The sequence below is a fragment of the Macadamia integrifolia genome, chromosome 11 (genome assembly GCF_013358625.1).
Source record: "Macadamia integrifolia cultivar HAES 741 chromosome 11, SCU_Mint_v3, whole genome shotgun sequence".
In the NCBI taxonomy this organism is placed as follows: domain Eukaryota; kingdom Viridiplantae; phylum Streptophyta; class Magnoliopsida; order Proteales; family Proteaceae; genus Macadamia; species Macadamia integrifolia.
Genome location: NC_056567.1, coordinates 32889936 through 32904241, shown reverse-complemented (window position 1 = coordinate 32904241; position 14306 = coordinate 32889936). Strand labels below are relative to the sequence as shown.

Genomic DNA, 14306 nt, shown 5'->3' with positions numbered 1-14306 from the left:
CCACTAGCTAAGCTAGTCTTCGTTTGCGGGTTTCTTCTTGAAGTCACCTGGAAACCATTCCTATTTGATTTTCATTGATCGCATTTGAAGAGTTGCCGCTGGACTGCTATAAATTATTCATCTGACTCTCTGATTGGACTAAAGAACGGTAGTTCTTAATTCTGATCATATTGATGAATAAAGAGTGCAGTTATATAACGTCATCCTCTTGAAAAGGCTTGATCCTATGAACTATAATTTATATTATTTAAAATTTTTTTTTTTCAGTTCAGTTGTTTTCACATGGATCCGCATGGGGCTAACTATGGAAATGGGGATGGAGGCAACGCATACACGTTCTCCTCCAGAGTAGGGTCAGGTACAGGTATGTCTACTCTTAAAAGCTTTTGTACTTTTGAGACACTAAGGGCCTTAGCCATACACTGCTGCCCTAAAAGCTCCTAACCGTGCTACAATGATGCTACAGGTACAGGGCAATTACTTTATGAGCTTTGCTTCGACACGCCACATCCACTCCTAACTAACTAAGAGGGAGGGAGGGAGGGTGTTTGAAACATGGGCTTGCCCCTACATTTTATAACAACGCCTCGCCAATTCCGTCTTTCTTCTCCACATTTCTTCACCATTTATTTTTCGTATCTCCTCTACTCTCATTGGAGTTATCATTCGGTTCCTGCACAATAGAGGCAGTGGCTCAGATTCATGCTGGTCTTTTCTTTTATTTTTTGGCTTTCTCATTGGTCATTCCTTCTCTCTTGCTGTTCTTCGCTTCTCTCTCTTCCCTTCAGTTTTAACTGAAACATTGATTCTGGCATTTATATCCACACTGGTCCCGAATAACAAGTAGTGGGTTTCCATTTTGTAACTGACTCAGATATTGGGAAACATGGAGAAATGAGAAGCTCTGTAAGCAGATTAAAGTTTCTGATAAAAGCCTCTTCAGCAAGAATAAATAGTGAGAGTAAGGATGTGAATTTGTAACTGAAACCGTTTATTGAAACCAAATTGATTCGTTTACATCGAAATCGCAAAACCATTTAGTAAATGGTGCGGTTATGGTTTCAAGTTTCAGGCCGATTTGTTAAATGGGTCGGGTCGATTTTAACCACGGAACCCGTTGGTTTCAAGCCGAATTGAAACCGTTTAAATCCTTTAAACTGATCCGATTAATTCGTATAACAATTAAATAAAGAATGGGCAGTAATCCGTATAACAATTAACAATTAAATTAAGTGTTCATCTTGCTTTTATATGATTTATTTCAATTTAGTTCAAGTTTAGGTTTTAGATCATGAACTTGTAATTCATATATGTTACTATATTATTATGTTATCATAGATGGGGTGTTTTGGCTGGACCACCTGTCATTTTAATATTTTATGCTGTAGAAGGCTAGATTTGGATGTTGTATGATAATAATTCTAAATGTTTGAGAATGACCATGCAAAGAAATAACATTAGATTATCAAATTAAGACATACCATCGTTAATATAGAATCTCTTATTTGTGGTTGCCAATTATTTTTTAATAAGCTTATGATCTTCAATTTAGAGATGGTTGCAAGTTATAACAAACCGATTATGAACCGTTTTACAAACTACATGGAATAAATCGAAATTGAAACCGTTTAAAACCGTGAAACCGACACTGTTTAGAAACCGTGGAAATCGAAACCATTTATTAAACGGTCACGGTTTTAGAAAGTGGAACCGTTTAGTAAATGGTGCGGTTATGGTTTTATTCAAATAAATATAAACAGAACCGATCCGCACCATTTAAACCGAAATTGAACCGATTAACACCCTTAAGCGAGAGGGACTGAAGCAGCAACCCTGTCTCATTCCTTTATAGGATTTGATGTAGCCAGTTGAGGTACAGATCGTCTTTATATGGCAGCAAGATTTGTCTTGATTAACAACCAACAAGTGGTCAACCTAAAATAAAATAATTAGAATTATTCATTGGATTTCACTTAAATCGAAGATGCACAGATGAAGAATCGAATCTAGGCTACATATTTGAACAGTGCAAAATTGTTGTAAATAAAGCGTAGTGAAGGAAAGTGAAACAAAGTAAAATAAAGTGAAAGAAAGCGAAATTAGTTTTGGATAGAAAAGACAAGTTTTATAAAATCATGATTATATAATCTATCTAGAACTCTTATCACATTTCGTAGATATATTTTTTCAATATAAAATTTACTTATTTTTCACGTCAAAGAGTTTGATAACAAAGTAAATTGAAATTTAACATTCAAATTTGATATGTTTTAGAATTAGTTGCACCATCTATGTGACATAATCATTGTTCGAGGACAGGGAATCAGCAATTGAAATGGCCTCTATCAATTTTGATTCTGATTTTCACAAAATCAATCGGAATCGGCCGACTCATCCTAAACCTAGAAAACCCAATTTTTTGAAGCAAGAATCTAGAACGGGATCCATTCCACCACCAACCATAGGTTCCTATTCTTAGAATCATTGGGAAAATAAAATGATCGTAAAATCTTTTCTCAATTTGATTTCCCTTCTTTTCTCTTTATTATTTTTGCAATTAAATGTAGCCTCTCAGGTTGAAGTAGGATAAGAGAGGAGTGTCGATCTCTCTCTCTCATTCTAAATTTTTTTATCAAGGGAAATTGAATGCTCCGTGGTCGTGTGGTCTTTACACCTAGACGTAGTGTGGTGAAATGGCGCCCCCAACCCTTTGAAACCCCTCCCCCCCAAAAACAAAAAAAAACCCACCCCCTTTATGCATTATGCCCATGTACACCTCTTCATTGGCCCTCGTATTTGCGCAAGGGCCATGCAACCACTAGCAAGGAGCGTTTTTTTCCCTTTTTTTTTTTTAACAAGGGAGAGGGTTCCTTGAAGGTAACATGGCCCCCAAGCAAGTATGGGGGCAAATGGAAGTGCGCACAATAGCATCAACAAAGGTATGATTTCCCCTTTCATGAGAGCTAGTGACATCATTTTGCCTCCCTCTTTGTATGAGTGTAGGCTACGCCGCCTATCAAGTTTGTTTTTCCCTTTTAATAAATAAAATGAAGGAAAATGTTTGGGGGGGGGGGGAGAAGTATGACCCTACACCAAGACACATGGCCATGTAGGCGAATGAACAACATGCCCCACATGAAAGGGTAAATGGTTAATGGCTCTTTTTTGTGAATGCTTTCTTGTGCACTCTCACTGGCCATCGCATATGAGTAGGATCCACACTTCCCCATAAAATGATGTTCCCTTCAATTAAACCAATAATGTAGCATTCTGATGCGTGCACACACGCACACACTTTTCTTTTCCCCCTTTCGTTTCCTTCATATTCTTACCAAAAAGGAAAATTTCCTTCATATTTCCTCTAAATTTATGGAAACGGAATTAGGTTTGCTCGCTGATCATTATGGACGCTTTATAGGGCTCTACTTATGTGGGCCACTTTGATGGTCCGTTTCGGTGAAAGGTTCCTACACTATACGTCTATAGAGTCTATACCATTGGCCCTTCTCTTCTACAATCAATCAAGAGTCACAGTCACAGTCCACAGCACAAGAATTGTACCACTATTTTAAATGAGGGAAAGAAAAAAACTGTGGCAAAGTATGGGGATTAGTTTGTACTTTCACACACCAAAGTCTTCATTAGATGAAATAGGAAGTTAATTCTTTTCAGTTTCAGCTGAAGCATGCATAACCGTTGTTTGAGTTTTCAAGTTTAACTACTCATCAACCACCTCCACCACCACCACCACCACCTCTTCTCTTTCCCTCTCTTTTCATCTTCTTTCTCTGCTACTACTTCAATCCCTGATTTAAATCAAAATTCAAAAAATGAGAAAAAAAACTCTCCATCAGTTCAAAGACTACCTTACCTTAACTATTATTTGCAATTGGTACACATGTCATGACTGACCTTTAACTCTCCACAGCACATAAAAAGTCTTGTCTAATTCACATTTCCTGATTGTTTTATCTCCCTCCTTATAATGCTTCACTTCCTTCTCACAACCGTTGAGCCTCTAGATGAATACCACGCTCCTCCATTTATTACCTTCATCATTTCCACACCTCTTCAACTTTCATCTTAAACGCCAAAGAAAACAGAGACAACCCACAAGGAAAATTTGGGAAATCATCAAGAACAACTCCATGACTACTTCTTCAGTTTTCAGTCTTGCACTTGTGATTTTTCTGGTTTTCTTTGGTACCCAGTTGGGTTTCTGCTCATCTCATGGACCTTACCACAGTAACTTCATTACTTGGGAGGATTTAAAGGTGGAACAACACCAAGGAAGGCTGAATTTGAACAATGATTATAACAGTAGTCGAGTGATTGTGGTATCCAAAGATGGGACAGGCGATTCTGTTACAGTTCAGGGTGCCATTGATATGGTTAATGATTATAATACAAAGAGGGTTAAAATTTTGATACTTTCAGGTGTTTACAGGTCAGTTTTGGATATTATTTTGGACGGGTTATTGCTTTGCTTACACTTGTAACTTCAGTCCTATTCTTCTGAATGGAAACTCTATGTCCATTACTTGGTTACTTCTGCTAGAACATTTTGACAAGTTTGCTTTTTTGATTCATAGGTAGTAGTCGTCACTTACTTCCATTCATAATGATTTATATGTTGTTGCAGAGAAAGAGTGTTTGTTCCAAGAACCAAGCCTTACATTTCATTAATTGGGAAACAGAGGTCTCGAACTGTGATCTCTTGGCATGCTAAAGCTTCTGATAAAAATCCAAACGGGCAAGACATTGGGACCTATGATACCGCTACGGTTGCTGTAGAATCCGATTACTTCTGTGCAACAGAAATCACTTTTGAGGTAACTAAGAAAGGCTCCAAAACTTATGAATGCTTTCTTGGACCTACAATTCAACAGTGACAAGAAAACCCAAAAACAGAATCTATTTTTCCTGTGTAGTTTCTTTAAAGATTGATATATAATTTATTGGGTTTGTTGCAGAATACTGTGGTTGCTGCGCCTGGAAAGGAAGGGAATCAAGCAGTTGCACTGAGAGTCTCGGGAGATAAATCGATGTTCTTTAGGATCAGGGTTTTGGGATCACAGGACACTCTCTTGGATGATCGAGGAACCCACTATTATTACCAATGTTACATTCAAGGAGCAGTTGACTTCATATTTGGTGAAGCAAGATCACTCTATCAGGTTAAAAGATTCATATCAGGATTTCCTAGTTATATCCTTTGGGACTTCTAAAATTCAAATATCTACCATTTCAAGATTAATGGAAACGTTCAGTTTGGTTATCTTATCAAGGCATTTGTGATTCTGATACTAGAATAGTGTGTTTCTTGAAGCAGGATTGTACTATACATTCAACAGCAGAACAATTCGGAGCAATTGCAGCTTCTCATAGAAATTTTGAGAATGAGCAAGCCGGATTCTCTTTCGTAAATTGTAGAGTCAAGGGGACTGGGAGTATCTACTTGGGAAGAGCTTGGGGTAGATATTCAAGAGCTATCTATTCCTACTGTGATTTGGATGGCATTATAAATCCTATGGGATGGAGTGACTGGGGAGATCCATCAAGGAGAAGGTAAGAACCTGTGTACAAAATCACCCAGAACAGAATATTTTTCCCTGAAACAAACTCATGATCTGATTTTTAAGATGCTTTCAGCTTCCTTGTACAACCTTCAGAACACTATAGGGAGACTGTAGGTTACTAAATGGTATTTAACTATAAATTTGCAGGACTGTGCAATTCGGTGAATACAAATGTAGGGGTAAAGGAGCCAATCCAAGCGGACGTGTGCCGTGGTTTAAGACATACAGTTATGAGCAAGCAAGACCTTTTCTCAATAGGACTTACCTAGATGGAGATAAATGGCTGAAACTATAGTGTATTCATCTATTATTATCACTGACTGAGTTATCTTCTCATGATTCTTTTGTTCAAAACTGGCTAAAACAAGCTCTAATGGGAAAAAATGAATTATTTCTTTTCTTCCTTGAGCATTTGTCTCTGTTGCTTATGAACCTGAACGAGTGATCGTCAAATGGTTGTGATAGTTTGTTAGCTGTAACAATCGGTGTAAAATAGGATTTGATGATTTAGGCAGTTGTAAAGGCAGTTTACATCTCAGAGTAAATGAATTTCATAGACTTCAGATTCTTTGATGCAACAGAATGGAAGAATTTAAGATGATTATGAGGGTTTCGATGGGTTGGAATTTACATTTCAGCTCCGTTTGGTTGCGAGTAAAATTTAATAATCAAATTGGATGTGTTTTGGAGTTGGTTACACCATCATACTAATTATCAATCACACAAATTTTCATTTTGTGGATGATTTGATTTCCCTTCAACCAAATGGAGCCTTCATGAATCATGCCCACTTTCTGCAAACTGAAGAACCAGTGAAATAGGCTGTAGAACAAAGAACTAGGTACAATGGGTCCTCACAAAAGTTGCAGAATTCACTGAATTCACCACATTTTTCGTCTCTGAATATAATTCAGCAAAGCAATTTGCAGGAACCTGCAAAACCAATCTCCTACAAAAGATGCCATTAATTGTGGAACTACTAAAGCACATAAGTTTCATTTCCGAACATAATATTCAACTATTTCCTATACATTATATTACCATTAATAGTAAAGGAAAATTAACAGTTTAGGTTCCCGATGGCCTTGCTGCTAGCTCCTAAGCAAGCGGTTTAAATCCTAAGAAAGACGGGGCTTCTCCCTCATTGGTCCTTAATCCTAATAATACTTCTAATCTGCCTTACTATGACAGAAATCTACCGAACTCCTTAATACTTCCTTGTGGTACACTGGCTCAGATCCAACTTCCAAAGCTGAAATGGAAATGAATGACCTTATAAATACTGCACGACACCTCTCTTAGCTTATATACAGAAATCCTAATACTCAAGTAGGCCTGAAAGTCCAGTGTCTTGCCTCACCTGCAATCATGACTATCATTGTGGAACAAAGCCTCATTCTCTATCTTAGGCAGCAACAACCATGAGTCCTATTGCTTCACATTTCTGGCTAGCACAGTCAAATTCTTCGATCACCCTGTCCTCACTGACATTATCATCATCTTCATTGCCATTATCATCATCATCATCATCATCATCAAAAGCATCATCATCATCACCTCTCTTGGCCTCATCTTCAACCCATGACCGTTTCCTTGAGTTCACCCACTCAACATTCTCCACCATTCGATCGAATCCAGCTGAAAAAGCTACTTCTTGATTGTCCTCTTCAACTGTCTCAAGTCTAGAAGCAGACGGGCATTCACGATCCGACATTGCGGAACCACCAGACTCAGTCCCCTTTGCCATAGTGGAGCACGAGAGCTTTGTGCCAGGGCTGACTGCTGCAGATATGATAGACAGTATATCTGGCTTCGCCTCAATATTAACCCATCGATTCCCCACCCAATCCTTAGAACGCCTTAGATTCCTTCTCTGGAAAGTTGAGAAAATATCTTCACCTGAGATAAGAGGAAAGTAAAGCTTAGTCTTAATGTTAACAAGCAACATGCAAATTAAGACATTACATGTTTACACCCTGTTCAAGAAAGTGGCCACCAAGACGGTCAGGAACACAATGAGTTGGGGATCACACAGGGATAACCCCTGCGTGTTGCATAGACAGAATAAAGCGCTGAGGTGTATCGGTGAAACAGAAGGTTGAATGTCCAAATTATTAATAAGAAAAGTGGCGCTTTTTCTGCAATTTAATGAATCATGCAGAAGTATCCCATTGTAATCTGTTTGTTTCATCCACTATCCACAACACCCACCTCTGGTTAAAGCAAGCAAGTAAAAACACACACACACATACGGTCATGAGGCTTATGGCCTTTGGTATGGAAATCAAGAGACGAGGAGAAACATCAATAACATAAGCAGGAGACAAGTGAAAAAAAAAAATCATAAAACATAATACAAAATTGACGAATGAGGACCTATCCAAAAAAATTTTGATGAATAAGAAGCATACCAGGGAAGTAAACCTGAAGGCTACCATCAGTGTTGTTAATTCCAGTAACCACCCCTTCCCACCAGCCATCACTCCACCATGCATCCACTGGAGCTCCAATATCAAATGGAATGTCCACTGGATATTCAGGTGCACATGGTCGAATTGTGAGGCGACCAGAGCATCGCATGCCCAGTTTATCAGACATTGCAGGTCTGAAAGCAGCGACCCATTCCTGCACATTGAAGAAACCACATCATCAAACTTTTCTGCAGGAAGTGTGAGGAAATCATGAGAGCACAAGTTTATGTTCTCAAACAAAGCCATTGGTAGTGTCAACCAATGCACTGACTATTCAATGACCTCTCTCCAACCATTGTCACCCAAAATCACATCAACAATGTGTTTTATGGCCTACTAAGTCATGGCCTTTCACTCTTGAAAGGAAGGTCAATGCAGTTCTTATACATTGCTTACCCAACAGTTTAGAGCTTCTAAATGTGTAAGTGTTACTTTTGGGTAAGCAAAGGATGGTAATAAGCATTTGATATAGGACAGCCTCAACATCTGGAAATTTTGTTAAAGATTATTTGACTACAAGCCAATAAAAAAGGATAAGCTGGCTCATTTCATTTCAGGCTATAAGCTGATAAGCAGCTGAAACAACAAATGTCAAATGCAGACTGCTCTCATTAATACAATTTTCATGCTGGTGGTCAACTAGAGGCAACCCCAGACTGAACAGCAAACAGATTCCTGATTGGGTCGGCCAAGAATTGTGTAGGATAAAGGAACAGCAGATGGTCAGAAAACTCTTTTGCCCTACTACTCTTCTAAACAACCCACAAAGAAACTAACATTTAAGGACTGAGGTTCCAAAACATACCTCAAGATTTCCACATCCATCGTCATTCTGCAAATCATCATATTGGACCTTCAGCTGCTTCTGAGATGCCCGCAAGACAGTACACCTAAACCAGCAGCCTCGAATTCCACTATCTTGGCAGAGCAACTCTATCTTTTCATGGACCTTAAAAGGTGTGGTAAGCCAGGCTTGCGGACCAGAGTCAACAGCCGGTGTCATCCTACCTGACAATCTAAATTTCAAGTTCCGATGTGCTGGTTGGCACAGTGCTACCTGCTTCCCTGGACCTGAAATTCTGGCAACAGAATAATTTGACACAATCTTCTGACGCCCCCTGCAACTCCGAGTTCTCTTAGCTCCCTGCCTCACGGTGCCTCCTTGGCCAAACTCTTCCTCCTCTTCTCCAATCAAGCCCCTGCATGTAAGGTTATGCTTGGCAAGGGGATTGGGATCTAAACATGAGAGGATAACTTGATGAAAATAGCCTCGCAATTTACTTAGATCAAAGGGCTTAATTCTGTTGCTTCTAAACTGCCTAAAGCAAAGATGGATTCTAGGTGAGGAAGTTTCTGGAAGAGCAGCTAAGCATTTTTCATAGTGCTCAGGTGTAAGAACTGTTGTAGGACCATCAACACACTCTACACTGAGGACCTGGGAATAAGCTGTGAAGAAAACCTCTCTAGGATGTGGATTTGGCGGAGGAACCGCACCTTTGACCTCCTGATTATGGTGAAACCATCGTACTTTCACCTTCTTCTGTCCCTTCTTGTTTTCATACATATCTTCTAAGTATGCGAGATAGTGATTTTCTTCTTCAGCCATGACAAGAACAAAAGAATGAATCTGGATAACAGAGAAGAATAGGAATTTGAGGATTAATGTGCAATTGAAATCTGAAAAGAATGCAGTAATTTTAACAATGCTTACAGCTATGGTGGTTCCATTCCTGCAAAACGCTGGATAGTGCTTGAGCTGTTTACCACATGTCCAGGCAGCACCTGACCACACAATATCGGTGTTGAGCCCCTTTAACTTCCTTGCAATTCGGCTCTGAAATGGAAGGGTGACATAATCATAAGAGCATGATACAAGAAAATGTAAAGGGGAATCAGGAAATTAAACAGAGTCACATACCGTGCGATCTGGAAGATGGATTCTTGGGGCATCAAGTCCCCTTTTAAGGAATTCAGAAGATCCAATAGCTTGTGATGAGTCAAATGTTGGTGATTCTGTCATTCAAAAACAAAGGAAAGGTTCCTGAGCAATCCTTCACTTCATAACCAAAGTGCAAGGGTTATCAAATATTAAACTCATGGCATAACATATATGCAGTAAAATGCACAACATGACATTGTCAGGTAAACGTAGTCAGCCACCTCTAAATTCCATGTCATCAGAATGAGTGAATTGTTATTTGATCAAAAGGATACACTGTGGAGGGAAAGCTGTGTGCAGTTTAGGGATTTATAACAACTACCTAGGGAAACTTCCACTTCTTTGCAAGTCATCTATTGATTTCAATAATGGAGGGGTTTGGTAGAGCGAAAGCTGTGTGCAGTTTAGGGATTTAGAACAACTACCTAGGAATACTTCCACTACTTTGGAAGTCGTCTGTTGATTTCAATAATGGAGTTTTAAGCTCAGAGCCTCATAACATGGTTTAACTGTTACACTTTCTATTTAGACAGGATTTTTTTTCTTGTTTTTTAGCTCTCTGTTCTCTCGGTTTCGGTGTTCATATACAAGCCTTCCAGGTAAAATTCACAAAATAAAACTTACGTAGGGGAAAAAGAAAACGTAATTCACAAATAAGCAATGGCTCAAGTGAAGGACAAATCGCGAAATGCTAGAACCCATGGAACTCAACACCAAAAAACTGAAAGTTGTTAGAAGTTCCAATCTAACTGGGTTACGCTGTACATACTTGAATAATCATGCGGAGTTTGATGCTTCATAAGCATAGACGTGAGCCAGTCGACAACCTCTCTCCTTGATCTCCACTTGAAGCCTGCATTGATCGATTTCTCGGACCCATATGCGAGTAAGAAGTCTTCTGCAACTACATAAACCATGTGCCTAAGGCTCCTCTCCGTACCTACAACAGCAAGGACGGAATCCCCGCCAGCATCCCTCAAGAAATAGTGAACTATACGATTGCCACGCTCCTGGGAAACAAACTCTTCTTTCCATTCTACAAAGCTATGGCCATCTGTAGACATCTTGACGGAGAGCACCAAAAGAGCGACAATCACTAGAATGCAAATCCCACAGAAAGCCGGACCTCATATACCAGCAAAAAGCGATTAGATGTTAAAATCCAGCCTTAAAAGCTGGAATCTGGCGCAAAGGGAATAGAATTAGGATCCCCTTTTTTCCAGGAAACTGATAGAGGGAAGAAATTAGCAGAAAGAGTGAGACTTTTTGGGAGGCCACCGGATCAGAGGAGGAAGGTTAAATAAAAATTGGTCCTAGTCCGGAAAAACCTAAGAAATAGAACTGGTTTTCCATGACTACCGGATTAAACTAGAAGAATACATAGTAGTAAAGAACTAATCACACAAAACTTCCAATTAAGATCAGTACAAAGCTCTACAAAGTTAGAAACAGACTATTAGGGTTATAAAATCAAGAGCCCCAACCAGAAAGAGAGCAAGCTCTACCGGCATAAAGAAAATAACTTTGCGGCGTTTGTTTGCAGTACCGATCGAGGAAACAAAATGGGTACCAGAGTTCAAGAACACATAGAGAACTCAAGGTAGAGAAAATTCGAATCAAAAGAGGTATCAGTGGTTAGACAGACCTGGCAACAGTGGAGTTGTGTTGAGAGCTTCAAGAGCTAAGGAAAAGGCTTCCTTTTCTTCTTCGCACGGGAAGCTAAAGGACGAAGATGAATGGCAGAGGAGAAGAAGTAGAGAGAAAAGGAGAAGATTGAGAAGCCATTAATCGAGTCCGAGGTGCCGCAGAGCTCTGGAACTTCACATCCCATGAAAACCGATATGAAAGAGAGAGAAAGAAGAGAAAAATAGTCCAAAGGGAATAGATTAAGAAGAGAAAAATAGTCCAAAGAAATCTACAAAATCGATTCTCCTTTACACATTTTTTAGGCATCTGAGATCTTTTTTTGGGCTAAAGTTAATATCACATTTTGTCGTGACCTAACTCACGTCACTCACTTAACAAAAACTACTTATGCCCTTACTAGGGGTGTCAACCGGTCGGGCCGGTTCGATTTCGATCGGACTTAATCGGGCTTGAAGACCTTCAAAGGCTACACCGTGTCCGCCCATTTAACTAATCGGGCTTAGTTATTGAGGGCATGGTACACTTTATATTCAGTCGGTCGGTCTCGGTCTATAATCGGGCTACCTTAATCGGGCTTTAATCGGGCCTTAACCGGGCTACGGACATGTTTAATGTTAAACGGGCTTTAACCGGTTTTTAAACGGGCCCTCTTTGAAATGTATTATTATATTCCGGCCCACTCATGCAAGCCCAAAAAAATGACAATAAATCAATAAATGATACCAAATATAACCATTATTTAAAATGTGAACATGTCTTTACTTTTTAGTTTTTATTCTTTAATTTGGGGGGTAAAATAGGTATTTTACAATCATTAAAGGGTTGGGCCAAGTCGGTGCACAATAGGCCGGTCTCGGTCGGGCGTTATTCGGTCGGTCTCGGTCGGGCGCCCGACGGTCCAAGTAGCAAAACCGAGACCGACCATTTATAAACGGGCCGGGCTCAAGCCCGACACGTTTAATAAACGGTCCGGTCTACCGCGTTTTATCAAAACTTACCCACAAAAAGTTTTGGTGAACAAAAATACCCAAAATTAGGTTTGAGTTTGCAAAACTACTCACTCAAAGATTTAGTTAACAAAAATATCCAAAATCAAGTATGAGTTTCTAAAACTACCAAAAATAGTGATTCTTTATCTTCCACATATAATCATGTATTTTTTATGACTAAAACTTTGAGTGAGTAGTTTTGTAAACCTAAATTCAATTTTAGGTATTTTTGTTAACTTAAACTTTAAGTGGGTAATTTTGTAAAGCGAAACCTAATTTTGAGTATTTTTGTTAGGCAAAATGGTCGCGGTACGTGCAGAAAAATAGGAATGCAGAACGTTCGATGCTCGGTGAATGTTCACGTAAGTGATATGATTGACACATGTTAAATATGTTAATCCTGCTAACAGAGTTGTAAACGGTTACAACTCTGTTTAATATTATTAATATTTAAATAAATAAATAATAAAAATCCTAATATAAGTGGACTCCTCCTTTCATTCCGCTTAGAAATCTCGATCCTCTCTTTCTCTCTCTCCTTGCTTCTTCTTCAAGGTTGTTCCTTCTTTCTTCTTCATTTTTCACCGCTCTCCAGTCTAGTTGAAGTTTTGTTTACCAATTTCAGTGAAGATTTGCATCCATGGTAAATTCTCATAGGTTAATAATATCTACCCAATAAGTAATAATAAAATCCTAGATATTCAATAGCTTTGTTTATTTTATAAATTCAAATTTGTCTTTTGCCATATCTGCAAGCTTTACTATCCAAATCCCTTCCCTGATGATTAATATGTAAACATGGTTTTTGGATATGTGTGGCCAAGTCTCTCATATGTTCAGTGCCTGAAAATAATTATGTTGATTTTTTTCTTATCTCATCCTATTTTGAGAGAAAGAGAGAGAGAGAGATGATGATGATGGCGGCTGTAGAAATAAGGAACAACGTTGAAGAAAAAGCAAGAAGAGAGAGAGAGAGAGAGAATTGAGATTTCCTAACAAAATCTAAGGAGGAGTCCGCTTATATTGGATTTTTATTGTTTATTTATTTATTTATATAAAAAAATATTAGACAAGTTAAGTAACCACATCCCTCATCTCTCCACCCTAAAAACTAGGAATCAGTTACAATATAAAAAACTAATAGATGGTTTAGATTAATCTAAACTTAAATGGATGGCTAATATTAAAAGAAAGTGAAAATAAGATTGCAATACGTACGTCCTGCTACCACTCGTCCTTTTTGTTAACTGAAACTTTTGATTAGTAATTTTGTTAAGAGAAACCCAGAAGTGGGTAATCATGTAATTTTCCCTACGATTTTTATGCGTACCTCATAGGAGTGCATGAGAAAATATCCATAGAAGACATTTCCCTTTGGAAATTGATCTGACCTTGCCTGATCCCAATTCTAATGATATGAATCGGCCTATCTAAGAACCGTTTTTGAGGCTTAGGGTGATTCTGAATATATAATCTTATTTGTTGTACAGTGAATTGGAATGCAAGATATCCCAATTCAATCCCTTTTACTGTGCGATTGAGTTTCCACCAACATAATCGGCTGAGACTAATCCTTTTGCGACTTATTTGTACCTTGGTAATGATCGATTTAGAACCGAGTTTGCTGAATCTAGAGCTACTGTTTTTTTCTCTTCCCTGGACCTGAAACCTCAACAACATA

At 38.7% G+C, this 14306-nt stretch overlaps 2 protein-coding genes across 3 annotated transcripts; one reads left to right on the top strand and one right to left on the bottom strand.

Moving 5' to 3' along the window:
• The first annotated feature begins 3927 nt into the window (after positions 1-3927).
• LOC122092777 (pectinesterase QRT1) lies at positions 3928-5977 on the top strand. Its single transcript, XM_042663072.1, has 5 exons — positions 3928-4447; positions 4643-4832; positions 4974-5177; positions 5333-5568; positions 5727-5977. The coding sequence occupies exons 1-5, from the start codon at positions 4023-4025 to the stop codon at positions 5872-5874; spliced, it is 1203 nt and encodes a 400-aa protein (XP_042519006.1). The 5' UTR covers positions 3928-4022; the 3' UTR covers positions 5875-5977.
• Positions 5978-6547: 570 nt separating this feature from the next.
• LOC122094068 lies at positions 6548-11898 on the bottom strand. Of its 2 annotated transcripts, XM_042664713.1 has the most exons (7): positions 11635-11897; positions 10759-11043; positions 9969-10063; positions 9762-9884; positions 8856-9677; positions 7991-8204; positions 6548-7478 (listed from the first exon to the last, which is right to left on the bottom strand). In XM_042664713.1, exons 2-7 carry the CDS (start codon positions 10904-10906, stop codon positions 6985-6987), a joined length of 1896 nt encoding a protein of 631 aa, XP_042520647.1. In that variant the 5' UTR covers positions 10907-11043; positions 11635-11897; the 3' UTR covers positions 6548-6984. The 2 variants fall into 2 exon arrangements, with proteins under 2 accessions (XP_042520647.1, XP_042520646.1); XM_042664712.1 differs by having other exon boundaries at positions 10759-11898.
• Between the last annotated feature and the right edge of the window lie 2408 nt (positions 11899-14306).